This window comes from Scyliorhinus canicula, chromosome 1, assembly GCF_902713615.1.
Source record: "Scyliorhinus canicula chromosome 1, sScyCan1.1, whole genome shotgun sequence".
In the NCBI taxonomy this organism is placed as follows: domain Eukaryota; kingdom Metazoa; phylum Chordata; class Chondrichthyes; order Carcharhiniformes; family Scyliorhinidae; genus Scyliorhinus; species Scyliorhinus canicula.
In genome coordinates this window covers 287501964-287515550 of record NC_052146.1, presented here as the reverse complement: position 1 = coordinate 287515550, position 13587 = coordinate 287501964, and the positions used below count along the sequence as shown (strand labels likewise).

Sequence of the window (13587 nt, the reverse complement as noted above, 5' to 3'; positions counted from 1 at the left end):
CAATACCGGGGCCCCGTAAGGCTGCGTACTTAACCCCTACTATACTCCCTGTACATACACGATTACGTGGCAAAATTTGGTTCCAACTCCATCTACAAGTTTGCTGACAATACGACCATAGTGGGCCGGATCTCGAATAACGACGAGTCAGAATACAGGAAGGAGACTGAGAACCTAGTGGAGTGGTGCAGCGACAACAATCTATCTCTCAATACCAGCAAAACTAAAGAGCTGGTCATCGACTTCAGGAAGCAAAGTACTGTAAACACCCCTGTCAGCATCAACGGTGTCAAAGGTGGAGATGGTTAGCAGTTTCAAATTCCTAGGGGTACACATCTCCAAAGATCTGTCCTGGTCCACCCACATTGACGCTACCACCAAGAAAGCACAACAGCGCCTGTACTTCCTCAGGAAACTAAGGAAATTCGGCATGTCTACATTAACTCTTACCAACTTTAACAGATACACCATAGAAAGCATCCTATCTGGCTGCATCACAGTCTGGTATGGCAACTGCTCGGCCCAAGACCGCAAGAAACTTCAGAGAGTCATGAACACAGCCTAGTCCATCACACAAACCTGCCTCCCATCCATTGACTCCATCTACACCTCCTGCTGCCTGGGGAAAGCGGGCAGCTTAATCAAAGACCCCTCCCACCCGGCTTACTCACTCTTCCAACTTCTTCCATCGGGCAGGAGGTACAAAAGTCTGAGAACATGCACGAACAGACTCAAAAGCAGCTTCTTCCCCACTATAACCAGACTCCGAAACGACCCTCTTATGGACTGACCTCATTAACACTACCCCCCTGTATGCTTCATCCGATGCCGGATGTTATGTAGTTACATTCTGTAACTTGTGTTGCCTATTATGTATTTTCTTTTATTTCCTTTTCTTTTCATATACTTAATGATCTGTTGAGCTGCTCGCAGAAAAATACTTTTCAGTGTACCTCGGTACACGTGACAATAAACAAAATCCAAATCCAACTGCTGTTTGTGGGAGAGTTCCAAACCTCTGCCACCATTCGAGTGAAGCAGTTCTTCCTAACGTCTCTCCTGAATGGTCTAGTCTTAATTTTTAGACTATGCCCTCTAGTTTTAGAATCTCCAACCAGCGGAAATAGTTTATCTTTATCTACCCTGTCTTTCCCTATTAATATCTTAAATACTTCAATCAGATCACCCCTTAACTTTCTAAATTCTCATGGAAACGGGTCTAATTTATGTAATCTCTCCTCGTAACTCAACCCCTGTAGTCCAGGTATAATTTTAATAAACCTACATTGCACTTCCTCCAAGGCCAAAATATCCTTCCTAAGGTGTGGTGCCCAGAACTGCTCACAGTACTCCAAGTGGAGTCTAACCAGGGTTTTGTATAGTTCCAGCATAACCTCTTGACTGTGGCATTTAGGAGAGGTGGCAGGGAAGACCAAAACCAAAAAAATCCATACAAGAATAAAAAAATAAAGAGACACACTCAAAAGTACATTAGACACACTAGCAAATCGGTGTGCTTATATATCCTGCAAGCCCCTGATTTTCATAAATGTTCAACCACATTCAAATGTTGAATAACTAACAGCAATTGAAAATAATTTTCTCTAAAGAAAGCAAAATTCAATAACTTCAGCATTTAGCTGTGAAAGACTGGGGCTGAACTTTCGCAGTTATATTTGCCTCATTGCTGATGGTTAGTTTAGTGCTATAAAAGCGGGCGAATAATAGAAATAATGGAGAGTGGGTGTGAATGTGCCTTGTCAGGCACTTAAGTGCCTTATTTCACTTTTTTCCTAACTGAAAATGTGACTGTCAAAGAGTGTGACGGAAGGATATATAGACACTTGTTCATGGTCACTGCGATGGTGCACACAATTCAGGTGGAAAAAGTCACATCAAACTGATATGAAGTTCCACACAACAAGAATGGTCACTTGGATTGGGTACTGGAGATGGCCCTTCCATCGGGAACCACACCGCAGGGGGAATTCTTTTCCTTTAAGGGGCGGGATGACAAATTGGGGGATAAAATATCTTCCCAAAATTGATATCAGGTCCAATCCCCATTAAATTGCTTTCCCTACCAACTACAATCTTCAACACCATGCTCAGTAGTCTATGGCATGGTGAACTTTCTCCCAATAATCATCCTTAAGGTCGACTTAAAGCCAAAACCATCTGGACGATATATGACCCACACTTGCTTCCAACTAAACTAAGGACACATGTTCCCTCCATATGGTCTTCAACACACTTGCAATTTACTGAACTGGAAAGGAAATATAAAGGACAGAAAGGTTATCTAAACATCTGCTACCTGCCAGATGAGTTAGCCTCATCCCCCTTGGGGAAGCACGACATAATTAATCATGAGTTCTGCAAGGCATGACTTTCATCTGTAATTGCCCTTGTTATATAAGACAGATAACCTTAAAGATTGAGCTCCGATGTCACTCAAGAAACAAAGATTCTGCATTGACACAAATAAAATGTACAAGAGAAAATGACAAATTGTGGCTGAAGACTTATCCACATCACTTCTATTTCAGAGAATGCGGCTATTTCGGGTGGCAGACTGAAAATAAATCTTACTGCTCTTTACTGAGAGCCTTAATCGAGCGGGGGGAAAAAAATCATTTCCACAAAGAATGTTAAGAATGCTTTCAGTCAGGCGGCACAGTGGTTAGCACTGCTGCCACACGGCGCCGAGGACCCGGGTTCGATCCCGGCCCTGGATCACCGTCTGTGTGGAGTTTGTACATTCTCCCCATGTCTGCGTGGGTTTCGTCCTCACAACCCAAAGATGTGCAGAGTAGGTGGATTGGCCATGCTAAATTGCTCCTTAATTGGAAATTTAAAAAAAAAGAATGCTTTTAGTTAAAAAAAAACTCTATCCTTACTGACCAATCCAAGAATAGATGTGCAAAATCCCACCTGAAATGAGAGAAATTTTCAACTCTCTGTGGAATTAATTAATTGGGATTAAATTGATAGTTCAACCAAAAACAGCACCATTACTATAATAAGGTTCAGAAAGTTGGTTTAAATATAACTAAGAGAAGTTTGAATAGTTGTGTCTTGAGTGGAAGGCAAATTACGATTTGCAAAGATTAGCTGATCGACAGAATTTGTGTCAACTTGTTTCAAAACTTCACTCATATCCTGATAGACACATCAAATCACAATTGGTGCTTTAATATTATCAACAACTTGCATTCATATAGCACTTTCAGCACCTCTCATCACCATAATCTGGCAGCAGTTGACCCTGAGCCAAAGGATGAAATATTAGGATAGGTAATGGAAATCTTGGCCGATTCTGCAGAATTAGTGAGAAGGTAGGAGTCTAATTGTTAACCACCTATTCGAACTTCAGTACCATTAAAAACCAACAGGGAAAACAGTGAACATGGTCACCATTCTGCTCCGCCATTCAATTAGATCGTGACTGATCCGATATGATAATCCTCAACTCCACTTTCCCGCCTTATCCTCATAACTCTTCCTTCCCTTACTGATTGAAAATCTGTCTATCCCAGCCATGAACATACACATCGACCTAGTCTCCCCAGCCATCTGCAGTAAAGAATTCCACAGATTCACTATCCTCTCAAATAAGAAATTCCTCCTCATCTCTGTCTTCAAAGAACGACCGCTTGCTCTGAGATTATGCCCTCTGGGCTAGACTCTCCCACAAGGGGAAACAACCTCTCAGCATCTACCCTGTCAAGCCCCCTGAGAATCCTATAGGTCATAATAAGGTCACCTCATTCTCAAATCCATCAAAATCCGGACATGTCTATTATTGTTCACAATATATGTCAACTTAGCTCAGCTGACATCATTCTTCCCTCGTCGTCAGGAGATTTGAGTTCAAGCATTGTTCCAGAACTTGAAAACAATATGAGGGAGCACTGCATGGCAGGAGGTGACATCTTTCAGATGTGGAACTAAACTAACATCTGGTCTATCTATTCTGGTGATTCAGGATAATCATCTTATTGCGTTGTTTAAAAGACAACAGTCATCTTCATCTCAGGAATGTCACTCCCTCAACGAGCATCACCAAAAAGAAATGAACTGATATTCACGCGCTATCATTTATCAGATATTATTGTACTTAATAATGGCTGTTGTGTTTGTATAAGAATCACATAACCTCAGAGTAATTAATTGTACATGAAGTGCTTTGAGTTATTTCTGAAAAGGCACTAATTGAATATAAACCTGCTTTCACTGAACGCCAGGCGACGTTTATTTCAGATTGTCAAGTTTCAGTGTTTTATAATTTGGCTATTAGCTAATACAAAAATGCCTCCCTTGTTTGTTATACAGCAAAAAACAATTGTTTAGGGTATTATAATTTGGAAGCAAAAGAACTACAGTATAAAAGTCAAGGAGACACCATAAGAGGTGCTTAGGTAGAATTTCAACAGGCTTATAAAAACAAATTATCCACATTATTATGTAGCGGATGGAAATTTTTTAATTATTCAGCATCTGACGGAACCAAAGAGACTACTTAGCTTTTGTGCCATTCTCTATCACTTCCGAATAGCTAGAGACAGGTTTTAAATACATATACTATTACAGAGCTGATTTTAATGTAGCAGAACACCCCACAGTGCTGAAAGGGGAGTGAAAGTAAGAAAATTAGGTGTGGGGATCAAAGACCTGGGAAAGAGCTGCATTAAGAGTGATGAGTTTTAAAGTGCAGAATGCAGCTGAAGATTTTGCCAACAATGCAGGATGCAGGGAAGAGAGTGGAGGAAGAGCACAGAATGAGCAGCGAGAGCTGAGAGGAGAGTGGAAATAACAAAAAACAACCCATAATTTCCATGTTGGGGATTGGATGACTTAAAACTCCTGGTAGAAAGCTCACCGCTTGTGCTATTACCAAAATTCCTCCTGGCAATACTTCTCCAGTTGGATTTCCATGAAATTCTTTGTCCAATCTATAAACTCTCAGCATTCACTCAATCATATTTTTCACATAAATTATAAATGGTCTTACTTCACTTTACAGTACAATGTTTCAGCATTGCCAAAACACACTTGGTTTTTAAAAAAATGTTTTGGTAGCCTTCACGGTGAGTGCGGGCAGTTCATTTAACCATGAACAGCATTGTTCCAAGTCTGGTGCTGTCTTCGCCCAGCAAAACATTTATGCGCAAGCACACAGAGCATGAATTACGACATGCTGATCAATCAAAAAGGTAGAGCCCTGGCTGATTTATCTCTTGCTTGCTATCACAGTGCTGAGAACAGTTGTGGCATACCCAACCAGCGGCTTCTGTCCAGACCAGCTTACTCATTAAGGTATCGGGATTAATGCCGAGGTCTTCTTGCCTGAATAGTCCAGGAGCACATCAGGCAGATCATTTGTCCACCAACTATAATCCAAGCAATCAGCACCTACAAATTAGCAATCCCGCCAATCTGCTTTCGGTTCAGAACAGCTCATTCAGCATTACCTTGGAACTTCTTGTATTTGCCTTTCTCAGTTTCAATGGGAATAGAGAGACTCAAAGAGTTTTAGTCAACATGGTTTCGTACTTATATATTGAACAGAGAAGAGAACGTGTAGTCCAACATGCTATCACAAAATATGGTCAGCATGGGTGCCTGGAAATGCTCACCAGATAGCCAGAATTACAGCAAGCTCCTCTGCACATAGGTCTGACGTATTGTACTCCTCGGGATCTGCCAGTTTAATTGAATTCAGCAACGTGTCATCACTCAGTTCAAGGTTCTGTTGGCAAGAAGGACGGCACTGCATCACTATATTATTTGTGACATTCATCGTGTTCAATTTTAGCTCCTGAAAAGGATTTTAATACAACAATAACTGGAACATAAAATAGTGCGTTTAATGTAATAAAACCTCCCAATGCACTTTTCAGAGTTTAATAACGCAAAATTTGACAGTGAGTAACGAAGAAAGTTTAGGGCAGGTCCAAAAAGTATGGGGTTCTACATAACCAGTCAGCTAGTGCTAAGAAATATCATCAGTACGTATAATGTGACTGTCAACATGGTCAGGAAGCTTTTTCTGTTTGCATCTCTAATGGGGGAATGGGTGGGAGGTAATATCTGAAGAAGCTCTGAATGTTCTGCAATGGTTCCTTTGTTCCTTCCAGTTAATGTAACAATCACACGAGCGCCTAGACTAGAAGACCAGTAATTGAAATACCTTCAGGACCACACCGACGGCCGCTTTTGACAAATGCCTCACATCCTTCCTGATCCCCTCTAAACTCATTCTGTTCCTTTTTAACAATATACACTTCACATTCAAGTCTTTCACAATTGAGAATTCTTCGTAGTTGGGGAAACCTTCGATTTGCACAACACCCTTTAATTTACAAGCACGTATCTGGGACTCTGAGCAGTTTTGCTACTCTTTCCTGTACCAATCACCCAAACACACGGCCAACCAACCGAACTCTTGCTAACACTTTCCTATTTTGTAGGCTTCTACCTTTCCTCCTACTCACCAAGTCTCTGCACCAACCATGGAATCTCTCACAAATACCCCAGATAAAACTCTGCGGGGAACACGGTCTATGTTTCTCTTCCTTAACTCTGGGAAGGTGATGTTAACTATAACATCTCAAAACATTGCTATTCTGCATGAGTCAAAGACAGTTGTGCTCCAAGTTTTTATTAGACGCTATTTCTAACATCATGACCATTGGTTTGCCTAATGTAGCATCCTACTAACTTCCCTCTCATCCACGTCTTTGATACCCCTGTACTTGACTATTCCAATGTTCTCCTGGCTGGCCTTTTAGCACAAGGCTAAATCGCTGGCTTTTAAAGCAGACCAAGGCAGGCCAGCAGCACGGTTCAATTACCGTACCAGCCTCCCCGAACAGGCGCCGGAATGTGGCGACTAGGGGCTTTTCACAGTAACTTCATTTGAAGCCTACTTGTGACAATAAGCAATTTTCATTTCATTTCATCTCTTTTGTTTAACTTAGAGTGCTCAATTCTATTTTCTTGCAATTAAGGGGCAATTTAGTGTGGCCAATCCACCTACCCGACACACCTTTGTATTGTGAGGGTGAGACACACGCAGACAGGGGGAGAATGTGCAAACTCCACACAGACAGGCAGGATCGAACCCGGGTCCTTGGCGCCGTGACGGCCTCCCAGCTTCAACCCTACATAAGCTTGAATTCATGCAGAAGTCTGGTCCAATTCTCATTCACCCATTATCCCTCTACTTGTTTGACTGATACTCATAGTTGACAATAGCTCAATGATAAAATCAAAACCCTAGCTATTACATACCTCCGTGTCCTCAACTGTCCCCATATCCAGGTAACCTCCTCAAGGTGTAAAAGCCTTTATGATCTTCATCCTCCTCCAATTCTGGCCTCTTTGCGCAACCCCGATTTTAATCGTTCCATCCATCAGCATGCTGTCACCTGCCATGGCTCTGGAATTCCTTTGCTACACTTCTGTCTCTCTACTCTCACCTCCTCCAAGATGCTCCTTAAAACCTGCCGCTTTGACCAAAGTTTTAGTCACCTATTCTGATGATTGCTTTGACGGAGAGTCATCCAGACTCAAAACGGTAGCTCTGTTCTCTCTCCACAGGGATTGTTCAGCATTTTCTGTTTTTGTCCTGATAACTCCCTCACTGTCAAAAACTCAGGCGGCACGGTAGCACAGTGGTTAGCGTGGTTGCTTCACAGCTCCAAGGTCCCAGGTTCAATTCCGGCTTGGGTTACTGTCTGTGCAGAGTCTGCGCATTCTCCCAGTGTCTGTGTGGGTCTCCTCCGGGTGCTCCGGTTTCCTCCCGCAAGTCCCGAAAGACGTGCTGTTAGGTAATTTGGACAATCTGAATTCTCCCTCTGTGTACCCGAACAGGCGTCGGAGTGTGGCGACTAGGGTATTTTCACAGTAACTTAATAGCAGTATTAATGTAAGCCTACTTGTGACAATAAACATTATTATAAAAATGTTTGTACTGATACTGATCTTGTTAAAAGCACTGGGATGTTTCGCTACGCTAAGGGCACTATATAAGTGCAAGTTTCTCCTGTCTGCCTTCATCCCAAACTCTGCTGGACCCTTCAATAATTCAGAGAGGTTTTCTTACTTCCATGGATAAGAATATTTCTGTTCATATCCTACTTGCCTTGGTGCTGACTGCACTTCTGTCCCTTAAGTTGCTCGGTGCTGTATGGGACTTATTAGCAACGAAAATCTGGCTATTACTACTAATGTTGAAAAGTTTTATATTTGTCAACCAGGATTTATCCTGCTTTAACCTTCGTTATAACTTTCCTCTTAGACCGTTCCTCGGAGTACTTGAAGCTGTTATGACTTTTGAAAAATAAGATTTGAAAAAAAACCCCCCATAAAATTATAAAAATGTCTGAAGTACAGTAACGTGAAAATCAGATCCCTGTAAAATCTAGCTTGGCGTGTTTTTGTCCCATTTTTCCCTCAAATTCGTTTCTATGGTGCTTTGTTTAATGAGAGTCTCTAAACGTAAATTCCAGACGCATTACATGGAATAGACTTTATTTAAAAGCAAGAACTGGTGCATGGCCATTGGCTGCTCTCCAGCGATCACACATCATGCAAAGCAAGGCAGGGTACAATCAACTCCTGATGTCCAGCCATTTAAAGAGTGACTGTGGCATAAACGCAAAACTAATTACTTTCTCTCAATAAATAATATTCCCACCTCTCAGTGTGCGATCTGGAATTCCTTCACTAGACCTCTCGGTCTCTCTACTCTCATCTCCTCCAAGATACTCCTTAAAATCTGTCGCATCGACCACGTTTTTGGTCATCTGTCCTGATAACTGCTTTGACGGAGAGTCATCCAGACACTAAACGGTCGCTCTATTCCCTCTCCACAGATGCAGTCAGACCCAGTAGTCAAGTAAAGGCATGGATGAGAGGGAAGTTAGTAGGATGCTAGATTAGGCAAACCAATGGTTATGAGGTGTAGAAATAGTGTCTAATGAAAATTTGGAGCAGAACCATCTTTTGATATGCGGGTAAACATGTTCATTGCGCCACAAGTTCACTTCCACCTGACTGAATCTTAGCCACGGTTCCCTTGGAAGGCAACATCAAGTAAAATTTAAGATGTTTGTTGAGCTTTTGAGTGCCAATTTTACTTTACAACTCATCAATATTTCTTGTGTATTAGCAAAGGAGTTCACCAAGATTCATTATTGTTCACTATTGACTGACCAGCAACATATTTCGAAACATCAATCACCGGAAAATGGAGGCTACCACGTCAGAAGATACTGGGAACAGATGAGGCTACATTTCTTTTGGCAAAGGTGTTTGTTTATTTCCATGATCAAGGTATCGGATCAGGCTAGAATGCTACAGGGTCTCTGGAAGGAGCTGGAGAACATTGTTGATTGCTGTGGCTAATTTACAGTGCTCCAAACCACACAGATGTGGCCAAGTGATTGAATAACAGGAAACTCATCCTGGAAGGATAAATGCCCGTGCACGTTGCATCTTATTCAGCCTGGCACAGCAACACATACTGTTGTCCAGCTGCGGTACCTCTGAACGGACAGCTCTTTCATAAACTTGCTACGTGGCACGGATTGAAATTGCACCTCGGCGACACTGCACTTCATAGATATATAGACTGGGCACCTACAAGTTGCTTTCTGAGGATTCAGGGTGGAGGAGTAAGGAATAGGTTTACCGGCAACACACAAAAGTCTAAGACACCAAAAAGATGTGAGATCGATTGTAGGGTCCAGGTCAGTACCAGAGCAATACACTTTTCTCCGAAACTCCAAAAATTCTTGAGGGCGGGGATGTGAGGAAATTTATGATGCATTACACAGAAGTGTTCCACAACGACTACAGAACACATCTGTGAAAAAGACTGGAACCTTCCAGCTGCTTTGCAAAGTTTCATGGGCTCCAGCAGAAAAATAACAAATGTGCTTATTTAAAAGATTCTTGGGGCGATTTTAACCCTTCCCACCACCCTACACAGACCAGACAGGCGGGAAATTAAAATTTCCCCGTGGGACTTACCTACCAACCCACAAGCCACGACTGAAACCTGCTTTTCTGACCTAGAGAGATGGACATCCACTAGAATTCGGTGAGGTTTTTAAAAAAAATATGCGTATGTGCAGATCCGGCTCTAATTATATAACCAAAACCAGACTGCGATCTTATCCAGAGGTCTGCGTGGAGAAGCCATTGTGACTTTTCTGTCAGCCAGCAAAGCAAGAGGAGCAGACAGGCCAGGAAATGTCCAAAAACGTAATTTTAGACCATTTTCCACTGACTCCTTACAGTCACCATCAACTTGCAGCCACTTTTCTCTGCTGGGTCATCTTGATTCTAGTCAGCTGATATTGTACACAGTTTCCTCTCCTATTATACTGTCCCTGTCCCAAGCCCCTGCAGTTATTAATACACTCCCCGAAGAATCCACCCTTGGCCCCTCTCCTTGTGAACTACTGGTCCATCTCCAATCTCTCTTGCCTGTCGGGGCTAGTTTAGCACAGGGCTAAATCGCTGGCTTCGAAAGCAGACCAGGGCAGGCCAGCAGCACGGTTCAATTACCGTACCAGCCTCCCCGAACAGGCGCCGGAATGTGGCGACTAGGGGCTTTTCACAGTAATTTCATTTGAAGCCTACTTGTGACAATAAGCCATTTTCATTTCATTTCATTCCTAGGTCCTTGAAAATGCATTCACCTCCCAAATTTACATCTAACTTTTCAGCAATTTCATGTTTGAATCATTCCGATCAGACTACTGTCCCTGCCTTGGTAGTCAAACAGCTCTTACCAAAGTTACAAATAGCCTCCTCTGTGATGGTGACCAACGTGCAGTACCCCTACTCATCTGCCTCGGCCTGTCTACATCCAGCCCTTTGACATGTCGACTGCACCATTCCTCTCGCGCTTCTTCTCCGTTTGTCCAGCTGTGTGGGACAACCCTCTGCTGGTACCACTTTTACCTTTCCAATCTTCGCCAGAGATTCTACTGAGGTTTCTCTTCACACCACCGCACCCACTGCCTCAAGAGATAAGCTGCTGTTTCTCACCTACATGGTCCCCCTTGGTGTGGCAACATCATCCAAAGACATAGTGTTGGGTTCCACATGTATTCTGACAATACCTAATGCTATTTCGCCACTCCTCAACCCCTTCACAGCCATTGTGCTGTCAAGCAGTTTGTTCCTTTATGACCCTTCTGAAAACCAATCTCTGATGAAATTTTTAAACACTCATCATAGTTTCTCCTTACTTGACGTGATGTTGATTTTTGTCTGAATACACACCTGCAAGGTGCCTTAGGATGTTTTGCAACATTAAAGGTGCCACAGAATTCAACTTACTGTGGGGCTTTGGTTCTTTAAGCCTGGAAGAAAAATTACACCCCCCCTACCCTGGGCATTCGACTGCGCTACATAGCAAAGTCCTCCCAGTGACTTACGGTGCCGAAGCACAGTCCCGAACGGCAGCCCACTGTACCCCTTCAGCACCATGCTCCCACCCACACACCACCTGCTGCTCCCAATGCCAGTTTTGGACAGGTGGCATTGTGGTTACTGAACTAGTAAGCCAGAGGCCTGGACTACTGCTGCAGAGACACAAGTTCAAATCACACCAAGGCAGCTGGGAGAATTATAATTTAATTAATTAATTAATCCGTAATAAAACGTTGGTCTTGTCAAAAATGATCAGGAAACTACCAATTGTAGTAAAAACCATCAGGTACACTAATCTTTTTCAAGGAGGAACCTGCCATCCTTACACAGTCTGGTAATGCACGACTGCAGACCCAGAACAATGTGATCGCCTCTTAACAGATCTCTGAAATGGTCAAAGCAAGCCACTCAGTTGTATCAAACCGTGACAGAAAGAACATTGTGGGTGTACCTCCGGTGTAAGGAAGCAGCTCAACGCCTCCTTCTCCAAGGCCAGATATGCAACAACTGCGGCTTCGTCAGCATCTCTCAGATCCCAAGAAAAACATTTTGGAAAAAGCATATGCAGAAAGTGGCCCGAGTTCGCAAGCTGCTGACCATTTCAGCCTATCCAACAATTCTTCCTCCCCGTGTTAAAACAGGGGTTCGTACCCAGATCAACCTTCGCTGTTCCAGCTTTAAGCTGGACATGGTCAGGAGTTCATTACAGGTCACGACAGTGAGTTGAAGAACCAGTGAAATGTCAAGTGCAATTCCACCTGTGAGTTACCTTGGGCAGATTTTCCAACGGTGTGGGTGCTGGCGTGAACTCCATTTGACGAAGGGCATCTTCTTCCCGCTGGACATCCAGGATAAGCTGGGCCAAATAGTTTTCCTGGAACCGCGTACGCTTCCCCAAAACACCTTAAATAAAAGAAAAGCCACTTTTACATTACTGATATCAAAGGTGAAGCACTGGCAAGAGATGGTAAGGGATTGGGGGTCATGGGGGGAGGGGAGGAGGAAAGCTTAATATCATTCATTGAAAATGAAACAGGGAGGCATGTGGCACAGTGGTTAGCACTGGGACTGCGGCGCTGAGGACCCGGGTTCGAATCCCGGCCCCGGGTCACTGTCCGTGTGGAGTTTGCACATTCTCCCCATGTCTGCATGGGTTTCACCCCCACAACCCAAAGATGTGCAGGTTAGGTGGATTGGCCACGCTAAATTGCCCCTGAATTGGATTTTTAAAAAATAATTGGATACTCTAAAATTTATAAAAGAAAAAAGAAAATGAAACTGAACTCAAAATTTTTTTTTAAATCTGAAAATAAAGCTGCACGACTGGCATGAACAAGTTTAGTGTAGACTATGCTATCAATTATCTTAAAGAATGCATTACAAGTTGTAGACATGTACCTTACTTAACTTTCACCGTCAAGCTCATGACTATGTTACAAGGAAAGCGAAGGCAATGTCCTGTACATTCGAATCCTAACATTCTGAGCCACTAAAGTTTCAGATAGTGCAAGGTTTAAGCCCTCAAGTGTGCCACATTGAGCTCGGCCTGTCAGCTGACCTTTTTCATCTGGTTGTCGTTGACCGTTTGATTTTAAAATGCAATCCGATCAATCTTCCAAGATTTCTGGAGACAAAAGTCTAAATTTTCAATGCTATTCCCATCTCCAAAACCAAGAGTTGGAGCCATTTGCAGTCGTAGCCCACACAAGTTCTTGTGCCCTGAAGTGTTGTCCGGTCTCCCCTTTCAACCTAGCCCTCTCTCGGTTTTTAATCATCTAGCCAATCCTTGATTATGTTCATCTGCTCTCCCATCGTTTCGTAAAAATGTACGGAACAGAAAGCGGCCATTCAGGCCATCGAGTATGTGCTGGCCAGCCTTATTTTTTTTTTAAATCATTTGCGGGATGTGGGCGTGGCTGGTTAGGTCAGCATTTATTGCCCATCCCTAGTTGCCCTTCAGAAGGTGGTGGTGAGTTGCCTTCTTGAACCTCTGAAGTCCTTGAGATGTAGGTGCACCCAATGTGTTGTTAGGGAGGGAGTTCCAGGATGTTGTCCCAGCGACAGTGAAGGAACGGTCATATATTTCCAAGTCAGGATAGTGAATGACTTGGAGGGAGACCTCCAGGCGGTGGG

General features: G+C 43.1%; 1 protein-coding gene across 1 annotated transcript in view; it reads right to left on the bottom strand.

Moving 5' to 3' along the window:
- Window positions 1-13587, bottom strand: part of ttc27 (tetratricopeptide repeat domain 27) — a 254749-nt gene that overhangs the window by 194814 nt on the left and 46348 nt on the right. Inside the window, exons 7-8 of the mRNA XM_038814813.1 lie at window positions 12224-12357; window positions 5640-5752 (exon numbers count right to left, since the gene is read on the bottom strand). Of these exons, the coding sequence (XP_038670741.1) occupies window positions 5640-5752; window positions 12224-12357 (247 nt within the window). The remainder of the gene's footprint in view (window positions 1-5639; window positions 5753-12223; window positions 12358-13587) is intronic.